This window comes from Protopterus annectens, chromosome 11.part0 (assembly GCF_019279795.1).
Source record: "Protopterus annectens isolate FY-2018-M chromosome 11.part0, PAN1.0, whole genome shotgun sequence".
Classification (NCBI taxonomy): domain Eukaryota; kingdom Metazoa; phylum Chordata; order Ceratodontiformes; family Protopteridae; genus Protopterus; species Protopterus annectens.
The window spans coordinates 1,224,973,072-1,224,991,083 of record NC_056745.1 but is presented as its reverse complement, the minus strand read 5'-3'; the positions used below and the strand labels follow the sequence as shown (position 1 = coordinate 1,224,991,083).

The 18,012-nt window shown below is 37.2% G+C and overlaps 1 protein-coding gene across 5 annotated transcripts in view; it reads left to right on the top strand.

Annotated features, from left to right (window-relative positions):
• Window positions 1–4,617, top strand: part of SHANK3 (SH3 and multiple ankyrin repeat domains 3) — a 7,266,504-nt gene extending 7,261,887 nt beyond the window's left edge. For 3 of the 5 annotated variants that reach the window (XM_044088609.1, XM_044088608.1, XM_044088610.1), the window contains one exon: window positions 3,200–4,617. In XM_044088609.1, coding sequence (XP_043944544.1) covers window positions 3,200–3,764 — 565 coding nt within the window. In that variant the 3' untranslated portion in view covers window positions 3,765–4,617. The remainder of the gene's footprint in view (window positions 1–3,199) is intronic. The other 2 variants (XM_044088611.1, XR_006366998.1) reach the window with 2 other exon arrangements.
• The last annotated feature ends 13,395 nt before the right edge of the window (window positions 4,618–18,012 follow it).

Below are 18,012 nucleotides of genomic sequence, written 5' to 3'. Positions count from 1 at the left end.
GTGAAGCTAAAGAATAACCAAGGATAAAGGCCCAAAACTGGAAACAGAATTTAAATATTACTGTTATATACTTAAAGTTGCTAGAATAAGTTTTTTCATTGGCATGTATTTTCTGAATAATGTGAATTTGTAATTCAAATATTTCTCATTATATAATAATTGCAACCCTCGCCAGTGAGCCAGAAAACTACGAGTTTGTTAGTGCTGGATAAAAAAAAAAGAGACAAAAATCAGGGACATTCTGGATAATCAGGGACAATTTCCACTTGGTTTCACGAAAACAGCACCAAAAGCTTATTGTATACAAATGCACACTAGCCCTGTAAAACCAGAATGAAAGCTGAGCAAATGGTAAGAGGGTAAGTTGCTTTCATCAAAAGCCAGCCCCTGTTCCATTTAGTGACTGCAGTCCTTAATGATTTGGGGAAAATCATAAATTTTATGAGCCATATACCAAAAATATGAGACAAAGTCAGGGGCATTCTACAAAATCACACAACATCCAGAGAGTAAATATCCCTATTTATTTCATACAAATGCACACTAGTTTTGTATAGCCAGACTGTAAAGCTGGGCAACAAAAAGAGGGCAAGGTGAAAAACACAAATATAAGGCAAAAAGAAGGACATTCTGTGAAAACATGGACAGTTCCGACTTTGTTTCACATAATATTTGGCCAGAAAGAATATTCCAGTTTATTTCACTCAAGTGCACATTGGCCCCTATTGCCAGAATTTAAATTGAGCAAAGGATGAGAGAATCTGCTGTCATCCACAATACAACTATCCACCTCATTCTGGCTGTCTGTCAACATATTAAAAACAGAGAATAAATGTTCCAAAGTATTTCACACAAATGAACACTAGCCCTTAATTCAATGCTTTATACTAGGATAATGAAGAAAGCAAGTTACTTTCACTCACAGAACAGCTAGAGGACAAGTTATCCTATTTGTCTGCCACCCAAGTTATAAAAAACAATATATTCAAATGTATTTCATACAAATGCTTACTATCTCTTAATGCCACATTTTAAACAAAGCAAATAAAAAAGGCAGACTGTTTTCATCCATAGCACAGATAGCCTTCCCACCAAAAAGATTTGTTTGCTTGCAAGCATGAAAAAAAAATACTTATCTTCAAGACGACAAGCAACTAATGTCCACAGCTTGCCAGATATACTTTTTAATATATACACAGGCTTTAAGTTCGCTGTTTTCCCAATGAATCATAGGATGGCAATGAACAGAAAGCTACAGTACTTAGAGTCATAGCAGCTGCAGGCATTTATTCCTTTTAAATTAAGAAACATGCTACACATATGCAAATAACAGACATTGTAAGTATATAAAGTTAATAACTCAAGGTGACTGTTATTTTGTGCGTGTGTTTTTTTTTTTTTTTTAAGAAATAAAGATTTATTTGGTAATGAGCACTTGATCATTTGTTATGTTCTGTACACAAACTAACTAAACTGACTTAGCTTAAATACTGAATATAAGGAAACATTTAAAAATATTTTTTCACAGCCTTGAGCCCCCTTGGAATTGCGGCACCTGGAAGACCTCTTGAATTGCCCCTATTATAATCCACTACTGATAACATATGTCTCTTGTATCTTTCAATGCTTACATTTCTCAGACTTTCTTTTATTATGCAACTATGCCGATCTGTCCTGCTAAAGGACGTAATGCATTCTGAAGCTTGCCCTGCTGAAATAACTGGGGCTTGACTTTTAGCAGTCATATGAGTTGTAACCAGAATCAAGAGATGAGTAAAGATCATAGTCTAATAGTCGACAACAGCTTTAAGTCAGATAGCATGCTTTATTAATACTCAGTTACTGACAATTAGAGTGTTTATTCAAGCAAAATTCAAATCAATAGGGTGCACCCTCATGCTCTTTGAAGCACAGCATCATTTCATGAATGAAAACCATGGACAGTACAGCTCATTTTTGAAAAATAAAGTGGAAATTGTTGTAAGACGTTTTAAAATTGTTCCCATCAATTCCTGACATTGTAAAAAACAGGAACTTTTTATACTATAAAAAAATGCTGTCCAGTCTTGCCAGAGGAGTGCAATAGATAGCCAACAAAAATACCAAAAGATAATCACATGTACATCATTTAGTAATTTTGTTCATTTTATTACAGAATTTCATCAGAAATTGCAGTCACTTAAAACTCCATTACTTTCATATATAGACCAATTATCCAATCAACCTACCAAAATGTGTAGAAATAATAAAATTTGTTGGTTGAATGTGTAAAAATAAAACAATTTGTTGGTTGTTTACTTAATGCCCTTGATAATCCATTCTATTATATTTATACATTTTAAGACAGTGTATTTATATAATAGTTTTGTATTTGGGGTTTTACAATTTCAGTATTTCATTGAACAGTATTTTGGTTGTTTTTTTTTGGATAGCTGGTGTATACCAGTATGAAGTTCAATAATAAAACAGACGAAAGTGCTAAATGATGTTCATCTGATTAGCTTTTAGTATTTTTGTTGGTTATCCATTGCATTCCTCTGGCAAGACCGCACAGCATTTTTTATTTTTATAACTTGTTGTTTATGCTCTTTGGGAAAAGTTGTTTTTAGTTAACTTTTTATACTATATTGGCTAACTGCTTTTGTCAGTTACCCTAAAAAACAAATGCAGTATTTGAAATATATATTTATGAAGTTTACACTGCCACATGCACTAAGCATATCACAAATTAACAAACACAAGCAGGTTGTAAGAGCTGCATTCTAGCAGTTTTAACCCTGTAAATTTGTCAGAAGATAAATGACTAGCAGATGGGAATATTTAAATAGTTTCAGAAAGAGACCTAGTAAGAATAATGCTGTCTGATTCAGCTCATTGAGCTAAAGGAAAGAAATGTATTAAGCATAGTGGTAGTCCTTTCAGTAACATCCTTTACTTATTATATTTTAACACTGTATTTATTAGTTCATTGCCCCAAGTGTGTAACACTAAGGTGTGAATGAAGTGTAACCTGGTTGAATGCTTCTCCTGCACCACTTATTTTTTGGGTTGTCTATAACACTTTGGATCATGCCTGCTCTGGGAAGAGAAAAGTACATCTGTGAATGTGAGCATTTTGGGATGAAGATAGGGACTCATGTTGTTTGCAATTAATAGTTTCCAATGTACAATATTAATTGTGTTTTCTTTTTCTACACAGACTTTTCGGTAGTTTAGGAGAGCTGAGCACCATTTCTCAGAGGAGCTATGGAACCACTTTCACAATCCGGCCTGGAAGTCGTTACCCAGTGAGCCGTCGGACCCCCAGCCCTGTGAAACCAACATCAGAAAGGACAGAAATCAGCACCGCACGCCATTATGCCCTTTCCCATGGGGGGCATATGCCTCCTACCATCCTCAAATCTTCCAGTTTGTCTGTTCCCCATGAACCCAAGGAAGTCCGCTTTGTGGTACGTAGTGTCAGTGCCCGAAGTCGGTCACCTTCACCTTCCCCATCACCATCTCCCTCTCCAGGCTCCCCTCAGCCCCTTCTTCCATTGAGACCATTCATGCACAAACCTATGGACCACTGGAACAAGTATGACGTTGGAGATTGGCTGGAGAGCATCAATCTTGGGGAGCATCGAGACAAGTTCCAGGACAATGAGATAGATGGAACGCACCTTCCTGCCCTCACAAAAGAAGAGTTTGTAGAGCTTGGTGTGACTCGTGTGGGTCACCGAATGAACATTGAACGGGCCTTGAAACAGTTGCTAGACAGTTGACCATCATGGGCCACCAGTAGTCCACTGACCAATTTTTAAAAAAAGAAAAAGAAAATTTTTTTATTTATATTTTACACACTGAGCTGCACTGAAGGATGGAGAAGAAACCATTGCCCCTCGCCTGTTCCTCAGAGTGCTATTCTGTTCTGAAGTCTGAATACTGCATGAATTTTTAGTCACCAGGAAAATGTCTGGTCTGTTAGAAATCTTGGTTCCTGCCCCTTGCTCAAAAATCACTGCTCCTCAGAACCCCAACCCTTTCTAAAAGTTCCACTTTAAACCATTCACAGAAGTTTTTTTTAATTAAGGTGAATGGGAAATCATATCCAAGAGGAAAAATTCAGTTGCCTTTTATTAATAATTAAACTGCTTGATTTGAGGTCATGTTGCTGCTGGTGCTGCCTCATACCTTTAGAATTATCCAGAAAATGAAAAATGAGAAAATGCAACTTTTTATATATTTTTTAGCCAGAGAGGGAAAAGAAACAACTAGTTGCATTGAAAAAAATGTTTGCAATTCCCTGTTAGAATTTCACAAATTGTGATTGTTACAACAGAAGAACATTTACATAACACTCGTGGCTTTTATAAAACAAAAAAAAAAGTGAAACTGGGTCAGGGTGGGTCAGGGTGGGGTGGTTTGCATACTATTTTCCAAAGGGATAGATACTGAAATATATAATATATAATAAATAAAATATATATATAAATATATCTATATGTAAAGGGCAGCGGACTTAAATTGGAGAAGGTTCAATTCTTGCAGAAGCTGTCTAGTATTCTTTAGCTTGATAAATCAAAAAAAAAAAAAAAACAATTCTGCTTGTATTCCATGGATTTACTCTGCTTTCTTATTAATTTTATATTTGGAAAAATGAAAGATAACTATATATATATATATATATATATATATATATATATATATATATATATATATATATATATATATATATATAGCTACAGTTTTTTTTTTTATATTATACTTTTATTATGCCTATATATAATATTACAAAACAGTGTTGGAAAACAAAACAAACAAAAAAATTTCCTTCTTCCTCATGTTACGGGTTTGTTGCTTGTTTTTTTTATTTGCATAAAATGATACACAGATGTTATCACTGTGGATGTATAACGTTGGCTGCTGCAAGGGAGACTGTATCTGGAGACAAAAGGAGGGAATATAGCTGTTGTTCTTTCACTGAACCTAGCTTGCCCTTAGAAGGGTTAAAAAGATAGAGATAGGAAAGAGTCAGCTGCCAATCTACACTTTCTTTTTATTCAGTATTAAGAGCGTTTCACTTTCATGTAAGCAGTAATGCTATTTGTGATTTCTCATTCAGGCTGTTACATTCCAAGAAAAATATCTCATAACAGTGTCTTGAAGAGCTCAGCTGCTGACCCTCTGAATGTACATACGGTGGTGTAGGTGTGTGTGTGTGTGTGTGTGTGTATATGTACTAGATGGCAGTATGGAAGCATATTGTGGCACACTGTTCTATTATGCCACAAGGAAAATGTTTCATAGGTTCATAGGTTGGTACTAGGCTATCGGCCCTAGGGCCTATGCACGCTTAGCCATAACAATTCCCTGGATATTTCTTCTCACAATATTTACTTCCCTGGACCTCTGTCTAGCAGGGCGACTGACATGATCCCTGGGGTGAATTTCCTATCTTCCATCCAGTCGTCAAGGTTCCTTTTGAAGAGGTCCAAGGAGGACCTCTACTTGACATGTATGGGCAGTCTATTCCAGAGTATGGGGAGTCTCTGGGTCAGGAACCTATCCCTCCAGCATGTTTTGTTCATTGTGATGACAAGGTTTAGATTCCCTGGAGCGTGTGGCTCTGAGGGATCATTCAGCAGTAGTAGTAGTACTACTACTTCTGGAAGCATACATACTGATTTTACAAATGCTTTAAATTCTACAGTATTACAACATGCTCTTTCAAACATGTCAGAGGAAAGGATTCAGTATAGAAAAGCATATCCCTCATTGTATGATGGAGTGGTTAGACTTAAGTAAAAAGGGGTTGATCTTACAAGAGGAAAGGTAGGGAGATTCTCAGTGCTGCATTTCGGAGTAGGGCAGAAGTCCTTCTTTCATTAACAAAGTATTATGTGACCCATGCATCCACATATAACCACCTATTTCTCACTTATGCACACTCAGTCAGGTTGTCACATGAACAGTGGGCATCACCTATAGACTATGTTCACATTGCTGGGTAGCTAACCCTGCCATGGTTGTTCCTTCATACCACACACACGCATATGCACTCACACCTATGACCTACTTATAGCATCCAAGCCACTTACTACATTCCTTTGGAATGTAGGAGGAAACTGGGGCACCTGGAGAAAACCCACATAAATACAAGGAGGACATGCAGACTCCATAGAAAAGGCATCCCAGCCGAGAATTATGCAAATAAGGGTTGCATCTTTTTTGTCTGCAAAGATAAAGTCCTCTTGGCCACAGGCAGCAATGATCACCGGCTTGCACTAGTGAGTTCATTGCTAGGTGTGAAGTGGTGAGGATGAAAATCATCATTTCTAAAATTCCATGATCTTGGTCCCCTTAAAAAAGAATGGCTCACTGTCTGCAAACGAAGGAGAGCAGCTACCTCAAGTAAAGGTAATTAAATATTATGGGGTGTTGTTTACAAATAAAGGCAGAGGAGACTGGCTCATTGACCAGGGTAGCAGATGTAGTACTGAAAGCATTGTACTGCACTGTGGTTGAAATGGGAGCTAAGCCCTAAGAGAAAGCTCTCAGTTTACGACTCTGTCTCCATCTTCATCTATAGCCGTTAACTTTGGTTAGTGACTGAAAAGATGATAGAGATACAAGTGACAAAAATAGTATCCTTTCATACTGCTGCTGCTGCTGGGCTTCCTCTCATTGACCTTCTGTGGAGCTCTGCCAATCTGGCAGTGTCTTGGCATTTAGCCACTACTCCTGGGGATGGAAAGGAGCCAGTTGAGATGATTTGGGCACCTTGTTAAGGTGCTTCCTCACTGGAGATAAACCAAGCATGTTCACCAACTGGATGCCTTAGGCATACCAAGGACACACTGATACAACTGCATCTGTCAGCTGGCCATGGAATGCCTTATTGTCCACCAGGAGGAACTAGAGATTATTGTTGGAGTTAGATAAGTCATGTTTCCACTTCCCAGCTGCTATCACCAAGACCTTCACCAGGATAAATATTTTAGAGAATGAATGAAGGGAAGGGTAGGTGAACCACTATGAAGCTGATGAAGCATGGTCCTCTTTACAGAAAAGAGCCATTTTTCTTATTATTATTACATGAAAGCAACAGCTCCTTTCAAAAAAGGGTGAAGCTGACTTGATGAATTGATTTCCATATCCTCTAAATAGTTGAAGGCGCAGCATGGGTAGTAGAAGTGACATCACTCCTAGTGAAAAGGTCCCTTCCATAAGGAGTAAACAGCCATCTACAGTATCTAAAATACATTAATAGACACAAACTACAGAAAAGATGTTAAAAACAACAGCTGCCAAAGACAGAGGGGTGAAAGAGTCTACAAACAGTCTGTAGCTGTAATGAAGAAACTTGAACAAAAAAGGTCTAAGCAGTGGAGGCAAAACATCAAGCATGCTAATCATAGCATGCCACTATTGTAACATGGAATGTACAATTGGAGCAATGCTGCCTCTGAGTCCCCTCTTTCAGTAGTAATTTTAAGTGGCTTGATGCCTCGGTGACAGTAATGCAGGTAGATATAATTCTAACTTCCAAAAGAGCAGCCATCTCCCAGGAAGCTGCATGGAAAATATGTCATCAAGATCTTTAGCCACAAAATAGATACCCTACATAATTTTTGAACTTTTAAATCATATTTTATACTTTTTCCTTTGTAGCTTAACTACACAAATGCTGTCTTAACCACTGCTATTTTTAAATTATTACCATGTGTGGCAGACTGTGAAATGAATCACAGTGTAGAAAATATCTGTATCCCACCTTCTTCTGTGTTAGACTTTTATCATTCCATAGCTCCACTTTTCATTCACCTCATGATTTTATCTTCTCCCACTACTTTTTTGTATTTACTTACGCCCCATGTTTTAAAAGGTTCTGAGTTCACTCTGTAAATGTACTAAACATGAAAAAACTTTATAATGCATAATTTTTCCTTAGACCTGTTAAGAGTGAACATATTAAGAGTGAACATATTTAGTGTACATGCATATGTACTTGTATGTGTGTGTGTGTGTGTGTGTGTGTGTGTGTGTGTGTGTGTGTGTGTGTGTGTGTGTGTGTGTGTGTGTGTGTGTGTGTGTGTGTGTGTGTGTGTGTGTGTGTGTGTGTGTGTGTGTGTGTGTGTGTGTGTGTGTGTGTGTGTGTGTGTGTATTTGCCATTTCTTGATGGGGGGAGGTCTCCTGGATAAATGTTAACCTCCAAAAATTTGCTTAAAAATTGCTTAAAGTACAGAAAAGAATACAACTTTTAGTTTTAGTGACTCTAATACCATGGATTTTTTTCTGAGCTTTTAGCTGGTTATATGTATTTAATATGCTTCTTTGACACAAAACAACTTAAGCCATGCAGTCAGTAGCAGTAAAAAAATCTTGTCTAATGTTTAAAGTGTACTGGTCATGTTTGGAAACAAGTCTAAGAAACAAATCTTTGAAGTTGGACATAACCTCCTTACCTCATACAATGCCAAATCATTCAATTTTTGATGCAAAAAGTGTGTTGTTTATACATTTTTTTGTTGTAGGAATGCTCTCCCTAATTTTTTTTCTCAGAGATGAAAGACACTGTCATGACGTCATGAAACACTGAACTCCCAAAGCTTCTCCACCTAACTTAGTGCACAGACGACTGTATTTCCATGTCAAATGCAATCAGTAGTAGTTTCTTACTTCCTACAAAGACAGGATGTCATCTAATTCTTGCAGATGGAATACTTCACATTGAAAATTAAAACATGATAATGTTGTAGTGAAACCACAATGTAAATAATAAGTCACTCCTCTAAAGAGGTATTTTTTTCTTACCCATACTGTTTAGCAGTCATATGCAAATCATTGTCTGGTACTTGCCATGACATAATTTTGTTGGTGTTGTTATAGAGAAAAAAATACATATAGTGAAACTAAAAAAATAAAGCAATGCACTATAATTTTCATCTTTTGAAAAATTGAAAAAACACTTACAACTTTAACAGGAGGGGTGTAACAGAAATGAAATTAATTATAGAGTAAGAATCTTTTTGAAAGTGCCTAGTACACTTTAATGCGTGGTTTGTATGTTAGGGAATCCTGGTTTAAGGTTTTTCTGCTTAGAATAGAAGATCAAAAGCTTTTACTGCAGCATCCAAGAATAATGCACATTCAGACAATAAACACCAAGATACCAGCAGGAGTCCTGTGAAGCCTGTTTTACGTATGTCATTCCACCAACTAAACAAACCTGACTTCAGAAGTTAATTTATATGTAGAAAACACTGCATACACGCATGCATGCACACACACACACACACACACACAGCAAATGTGAGTGTGTGTGTGTGTGTTTGTGTATGCACATGTGGGTTTAGTAAATACATTTTTGAGTTAGGTTCATATGTGCCCACATCTCCTTAAAACATTTGGAATGCTGTGGGATTTTATAACTGAGAAGTTGTATATAATAATCTAAAGTAGTAAAACAGGATTGAGAACTATAGCCCCGCACACCTGAAGCTTTTTTTTTGTGAAAGTTTTCATGAGGGACAAATGACTGGGCTCTGAAAGATCCTCATCTAATGTCATTCCATTGAAACAGCAAGGGATTCTATTAAGAAATGTTTGTGCACAGACTATCACGTCGTTCTGAATGACACCAAAGAATTGATATATGGTTCTAACCTGCAGAGGAACAGCAAGGGATCCTGTTGTGGAGATGCCTGAGCCATAATGAGGAATACCAAAACATCCTGGAACATGTGCCCTTCATTCCAGATAAAGGATTCAAGTACCCCGCAGTCTGCACACATGATTTCATTTCAGCAGGACAAGGCCGCCACTCCATTGAGCATTTCAGTCCAGATACACGATTCCATTTCTCCAGAGAGAGATATTAGAGGATTCTCTGTGCTGGGTCTTCTAGGTATGTAAACTTGAGCTCCATGGGTTACCTGATTAGTTAGACTTCCTAGAAATACACACACAACATCTACAGATTAACATAGAAGGCATTGTTTTATTTATATATATATATATATATATATATACCAGAACAGGTGCACACTGTAGGTTACACACATTAATATTGGTGGAATCTTGTTACTGCAAGGTTCCGAGGTGTTAACACTGGGGATACATTTCAAGGATGGCTGCCTGTACAAGTACACATAACAAGGAAATGATGCAAATGTCAATGATCTTGTTTCTTCTAAAAGAATCAGTACAGCTACACATCATAGGGTGTGCAGATTAACATTAACAATGTGGTCCTTTGCAAAAGTATTAGTTTTTAGACTGCAGCACTTACAGCAGTTCATGGTTCACAGGTATATACTAGGCTAACTATCACCAGGGCCTTTATAAGCTAGCCATGCAATCCAACACAATTATGTCCCTATATATTATGGGTGTTTATTAGGAGGGGAAATGTTAGTTAGGAAGATTTTAGATGTTATATGGTGGAGGTATGCTAGTTTGGGCATTACTGACAGCCTCTGTCTATCAGAGACATGGGGGCTAGACCCAGGGTGAATTTCTAATTTCCCATCTGTGGGTCAAGGTTATGCTCTAATAGAGTTAGTGATGGTCTCTGCTTCAAGTGGACAGGAAGCCTGTTACAGCATAGGGATCCTCTGAGACACATATCCGTCTTGCCAACATGCCTTATTTATTTCACAAGCAAAATTTAAATCCTTGGATGTAATGATTCTGAAGCTGTTCATTTTATGAATGTTTCAAAGCTCCATCAGACCTGGATCTGAGGATGCCTCGTATGCTAGTTAGCATTATGGTAACTGCTCCATTTAACTGTATCTTTAAAACTACAAACTGTAGGGTAAATATTTACACTGATAAGTCAGCTGGATCACAACAGTGTTTTCAGTTATGATCTACATATAATAATGAAAACTATTAGGCAACACAATGGTGCTTTTGCATACTAGATATATATTAATTCAAACCAAAATTAGCAATTGCAAATTTTAGTTAATGACAGTATCTAATCCCACTGAAATGCATCTAAGTGTACAAAAGTGACTCCTTCTAATACCTATACAGCTACAGTATATACGGAAATACCTAAATCATGATAAATATATGGGTGTCACAAAACTTACACAATACAAAATATACTAAAATAGCAACACAGGTTTTCATTTTATGCATGGGTATTACTACACCTAACACACTGCAGAGTATACAAGGAAACACCCTAAAACTTGTTATCCACATGGGTATCAAAGTGCAACTGCACATCACACAATGTATTGAGTGACGCAGGATCTCATTCTACGTGTAGTTACTACTACACCTGCACAAACTGCCTATAATTTTATTACAGATATGGATGTTAATATAGTCACACATCACAGCATCTAAAGTGCAACATCTGAGGTATTTTATCACATTTGGACAGCATTATAACAATGCAGCATTGGATACTGGACAGCAACAGAGTTATTTATCTATTTTGAAGAATACAAGTAGCTGTACACAAGGTGTACACTCTAATACCATGAATTTGTTCTATATATGCATACTAGTAGAAGGCATAAGACTGTACCTTGTTTTACCCACTGGAATCATTACTCTTTATACCACAAAGTGTATTGCTGCATGTACACCATGTATTTATATCAGCAGGGCTGCACATTTTTGGGTCAAGTGGCTGTTAAAGATAGAATAGAACTTGAAACTCAAGTTTTTTTTTCTAACAGGCATGTTAGAAATAAGCAGGTAAGCAATCATGCAGTTGCAAAGAGCCTGCAATCTGAATTATTAGGCAGATATATATCAAAACACAATCAAAGAAAAATTAAGAAAAGAAACCCACACCACAAAAATAAAAACTACTAGTAAGCACCAAAGCATTAACAAACATCTGCCTTAAAAATAAGTTATTGGACAGTAGCCTTGACTCGGTGGTTAAAATCTCTATCTCACAACTGCTGGGTCCATGGTTTAGTCCTGACCTCAGGCCACTACTTGCTTGGTATTTGCATCTTCTCCCCTGTTTGTATTGTTCTTCTGGTACTCTGCCCCCCCCCCAAAAAAATGCTGGTTGGTTTACTACTCTTGTGATTTAGGGCACAGATGAGATGGAGCCAAATAGACCTGTTCTTATATTCAAATTAATGCATTTAAATTGTACAGCAACACACAATATCCAACCCTACAAATTTACAAACCTATTACTACACAAAATTAATCAGAAAATGAAATAGCCTTGCCACAGCATCCCAAACTATAACTGCTTAATTTACTTCCAGCGTAACCCTGTCATGATAAGGTATTTCTAATCAACCTTACATAATCTGCCAATCCATAACAAACATGTAACATTGTGACACTAATCTATCTTTTCCTCAACCTCCCTTTCACGCCTAATTTTTGTACACACAGCTTCAAAATACCCAATGCCTTATGCCTTATAGTTGCCCAAGAGTCATTACAGGCCATTAAAGAATCATAGAACCTTGTTACCATTCCAGTCTCTTTAAAATTATTTTTTTGCTTTGCATTTAACTTGACATACTCTGGCCTATTTCCCACTTTTCCACACGTCTAACACAAAGATGCATACAGAAATTCCAGAATGCAACCAACCAAACTGTGATGCACGTTCCTGTTAAATATGAAAGCATAACTCCAAAACGCACAAAGAACTGCATACCTATATTCCCAGCCTGCTCTCTGCCACGCAACCAACCTCTCTTGAATGGATTCACACATTCAGTAAAAAAGCATGAAAAGGGAGCATAATTCTACTTCCAACAGCAAAGTCAATGAATTTCATTCCACCTTGAAACCCAGATTTAATAAAATATCTCATATCCTTAGATAACTGCAGTGTATATCAAAGCTTATTAGATAACTGCTAGGTATGCTACAGTTTTCCCATCTGTAGCAACCTAGGCAACATTATATATTAATTATATTTATCCACCTATCCTCAGTCTAATGAGAGCTTGTCACTAGCTTAACAGCTGTATCATCTACTAGTGTTTCAGCATAAATGTTTCACTAAAAGCACTTTCACCAACAGTGGAGAATTCCCTTTGCTCCACTGTTGTGCAACCTTGCAGTAGGTATGTATAAGTTTAGGGTGTGTGGTGGGTGTCTTCCCACATGGGAGGGGCAGAGAGCTTCCCTCTGGCAAAAAAGAATGTCCTCTAAGTTTCACAGTAAGTGCTTAAATATTTTTGTAGCATTTACTACCGGGGGGGTGGGGGGGGGTGTTGATCTGTCAACATAGTTGTAATGTAAATACTTACAACCATAATCTGTCTTTCATTTCTGATCCTTAAAATACACACTGCCTCCTCCAAGCAGCTTCTACAAGAACCTTACATAAAGTAACATCCCCCTAAATGCTATGGCAAGCAAACACAGGTAATTTGCATAAGCTACGACACTTGGAAAATATACTGGAAAGAAACTGGTATTGCCACTAGTTATTCTTACTCCCTTATAAAATGCAAGAAAGTACAAAAATATAAAATACAAGATAAACTAAGGTTAAAGGAGAACCATGCTTCAAATCCTTACACTGTGGAACTTGCTGTATCAACTATTCGTCATACCTTATAATCCAGCATCCTGGTATTGTCAATAAATGTAAGGTATCATCACTCAAGGTAGTGAAGTGACGCTACAAAATAATGCATAAAATATTCAAAAAAGCACATCAAAAGCATCCAGTAAGTCTAAATCATCTGCCAACCCTACTAAGGTATATGTAGCAATCAAAAATATTATGTCTGAAAAAATGTAAATTTGTACAGATATATCGACCCTTCACTCCATGTATCTGCTTATGTTTTACCTGTTATGAAGCTGGCATAAAAACATGAGCTTAGTCAGTTTCAAATATGCACTAAGTAGCAATAAAGGCCTCAAGTTCATCAAATTACAATCATCTCCTTCCTTCAAAATAATGACTTCTACTAGAAACACATCAACAGATCTCAGTCATACCTAGTACCTAAACCTGTACCATCAATTGAACTGAGTAAAAGCCACAAAACATACCACCCTGATGTGCTAGCATTTACCGACACAAGCCTTCATAAGCCCTGCAGCACTAATGTCAGCTAATCAATGGACAAAATATTAAAGCTAACTTCCCTCATGTTTAATCAGTTCAGTGCACTGGTTACAGCTACCTCCACTTCTATGAAACCTCCAACCACTAACTAAACAAGGATGTTTCTTTTTCCTTCTTTCACTTAACATAAGATACTAGCTCTGGGATTCAGAAAAGCTTAATGCAATGAAGCAGATGTAGCTCAGAAGGCTTCTGCATAGCCCAAAGTCTTTTTGATTCAGACAACACTCTACCACTGAGATCTTCTCCTCACATGGGAGAGCAGTCTTGCAGGTGAAGACACATGCTAATGTGGCAGCCCAGTGGAGTGGCTACTGCTAATTAGCCATGTGTTCTCTCCCAGAAATGTATGTGGCTCTTCATTTGCTTGGCCTAATGAATCACAGAATCGCCTAGGCCAAATAAAATTTTCTCTTGGAGAAAGAAATGACTGCCATAAAAACACAGTGGTCACCCAATCACTTTTACAGGAGCACTCACTGCGGAAAGGTCAGCAAAGATGAGGGGGTAAGAGTGTATTGGCGCTTGCATGTGTAGGTGCATGTCTATAAGTGCATGAATGAGGCTGCATGACTATATGTCTGCTTGGGTGGCCATAAGGGGGTTAGGTAAGGAATCAAGAGTGTGTGTGAGTGTGTGTGACTGTGTCTGTGTGTGACCTCACATGCCCAAGTGTATAGCTGAGTGATTCTGTGAGTATGATGGAAGGTGTGATGAATAGATCTATGTCTGTACACGCATGTGTGTGTGCATGTGTAGGGAGCACATTAGTACAGTCAGGTCTGGCAGTAGTATTGTTCAATTCAGAGACATGACAATGAGCCAATAAGGAGGTCTTTCTCACTGCCGTCATACATGTCTCTGTATCACTCCTTCTCACAATCTCACTAATAGATCAACATGTGATGACTAATTAGTCTGAGCAGTGAACATTTTAATGAATCCCAGAGTAGATTACTGATGCACACAGAAAAAAAATATGTTTACATTTAGGATAATCAAAAATAATATGCATATTATTCATTTACATTTATTATTTAACTGTTTAATGTTTATTCTACATAACTTAAGAGGGGAAATTTGATTTATTAACGTTCAGATCTTTGTATTTGGTAGAATCAGTTTAGATTAGCTGGCTTTACTAAGAAAATTTTTGTCTATATCCTTTGTATTAATGATCTTGCTTTACATATTAGTGAGAATAGAGCTATCTAATAATGCAGACTCTGTAGTATAAATATTTCTCTCTTAAATTACATATTCTTCCTGCCTTAGGTCTAGGCTGTGGCTGAAAAGATTCCTTTGGAAAAAGCCATCCGATGAGTTAAATACAAAAATAATAACTAAAATAAAAATAAAAAATGCATTGATTGTACAAGCTGATCACCCTTACTAAGACGCTAGAAAATTTCTACTATTAAAAATAAAGTTGAAAATTTCCCCTTCTGCATATAAATATCCCCTAAAGTATCTGGTAAGGAAATTTTCCTCTGAATTATCCTTATGCACTCAGTACCAGAATCAGACAAGACAAAAGACTCCACCCACATTGCATGGAAATGAAATCGTAAATATACAATATAATAACAGTAATAATAATAATAACACTCAGTAATGGTTGTTTTGCCATTAGTCACCTCTACCTATTTATTGCAGCTCACAAAAGCCTCCAATGGAAAAAGATAAACTTATTGACAACTTCCCTAAGGGGTGTTTAACAACTGTTAAGCACCTGCCTAAGTGCTGCCACAATTAGGTCTTGCCCAAGGGGCTAACAGTAGACAGTGTGGCTAGCAAAGAACAGTTGTAGAAGCAAAAATGGGATTATTTCTGCCTGCTGTCCATGCCTCTCAACTGTCTCTGATTTTGTCTATATTTTTGCTCAGTTTCTCATAAATGTTTGATTTTCTGATAAATCGTTGAGGATTGCAGTCAGTCAAAATGGCAGGCAATAGAGGTTCATATTTCTAATTTTTCAGAAAATGCATACTAATGCAACACCTGGTGTTCTAGTAACTTCTAAACTGAATAAGAGCAGTATTTCAAAATTGTCCCTGATTTTAATCCTTTATGCCCCCATTATTTTTGGATTTGTCAATTTTTTTTTTTTTAGCAAAAAAATCTGAGAGGTTTGCTACTTTCTGTTTGACAGTGCTGACTGTTTTACCTGTTTTCAAAGCTAGTAAAATTGTGCTCCTACACATTTTGTAGCAGTAGGACGTAGAGCAGTCCAAGCTCCATGCTCTATATAGAATGTCAATTTGGTCATCAGTCATAATCTTTCATCAGGTGTTCTCAGCATGGATGCCTATATTTACTTGTTGAGCTTCACTCTCAAGGTGAATTTCCCAGCATCCATGTCTTAAACACATAATATGCTGGTTATGACTGGAAATGTGATCATAATAAGCCTCTGTGTCATCATCACCCCTTCTCTTGTAGGAGCTACAACATGAACAAAAAAGATGGAGTTCCATAATCCTTCAGTGGGACAGACCAACAAATAATCTTAAGAACACTAACACCCTTAAGTAACACCACTGCTATCATTCTCCCTAAAGCCGCACAATTCATAATTCTCCCAAGCAGCTGGGCTTTCATGGTGGATTAAAATCTCTAAACCTATCCAAAGTCTACCTGACCATCAGAAACTTTCTTCAAACCATCCTTTATGTTCCACTGAATCAAATTTCACATTTCAAATCATAACCTTAAAACAGATAAGTGTCAAAATGTAACTTCTGAATCAAGTTTAATACTCATTACCCTCGGAATCTATTCAGATTAATTGTAACTCATACCTCTCAACTGTACAGATTTTTTCAGAATGCCCATATTTTTACCTCATATTTTTGGTCCTTTTTTCAAAAAGTGTGGTTTTCTAGCAAATTATTGGTGATTTATTAAAGATTGAAATCAGAAAATAATCTGAGTTTCAGACTTCATACCATTCAGAAAATTCATGCTAATGCAAAATCTGCTATTCTATTATCTTTCTAAGTTTAGAAGAGCAATATTTAAAAATTCCCCCTATTTTTGGGCCTTTGTCCCCCCATTATTTATGGCTTTGCTCTGATTCTTGCTCTATGAGGTTGCGAGGTATGCCTTTGATACTGATACATCTCATTTCCTTCTGTGGCATCACATTAATTTTAACTGACTTCATCTTTCCATGACCTTTCTTCATGTTAGCTTTCTCAACCAGCATGTTTTCTTTACTACCATGTGCAAATGTTCTACCTGTATTATTCTTATTATGGTTCATGGATACAAATCTTTTCCCCTCACCTACCACTGTTTTCTGGTCATCATGTGCTACAGCCAATGTTAGTTACATATCCTCCTCTAATTGCACTGTCTGACCCTTCATCCTCTCAAACTAGTCCTTTTACACCTCCCTCATTCCTTCTGCTTTTTACCTTAGGAGAACAGTGATGAAAACCTTGCCCAGTATTCTCACCACAAAGTGTACTGCTATCAGCTGCATCCACTCTGAGACAACGCCTTATATTCTTGTTACAGAACCCCCATTCATAACAAGGCCACATTTAAGAAATGCGTTAGACTGACCAACATAATATATGACACAACGGGTCTATATTACGATATCATATGCGCAGAAGAGTGAACGACACATAATCGACCTCATGTAAGTGAAAGCTTACAACATCAAAACCTCAGAACAGCGATTTTTTTCCAAGGGAAAAAAAATCGCTGTTCCGAAACAAAAAAAAAAAACTGTAAAACATTATATAATGTGGGGGGCTTTGCCCCCCACTCCCTCCAGCGTGGGGGGCTATGCCCCCCACACCTCCCCTACTTAAATATACCAACTCCGAGATTGCAATACAGTGCCAAAAACAGCAAAGTAGCGAAAGCAGCTAAGCGAATTCTTTCTCAGGGAAAGAATTCGCTGAAAAGCCGCTTCGCTATTTTG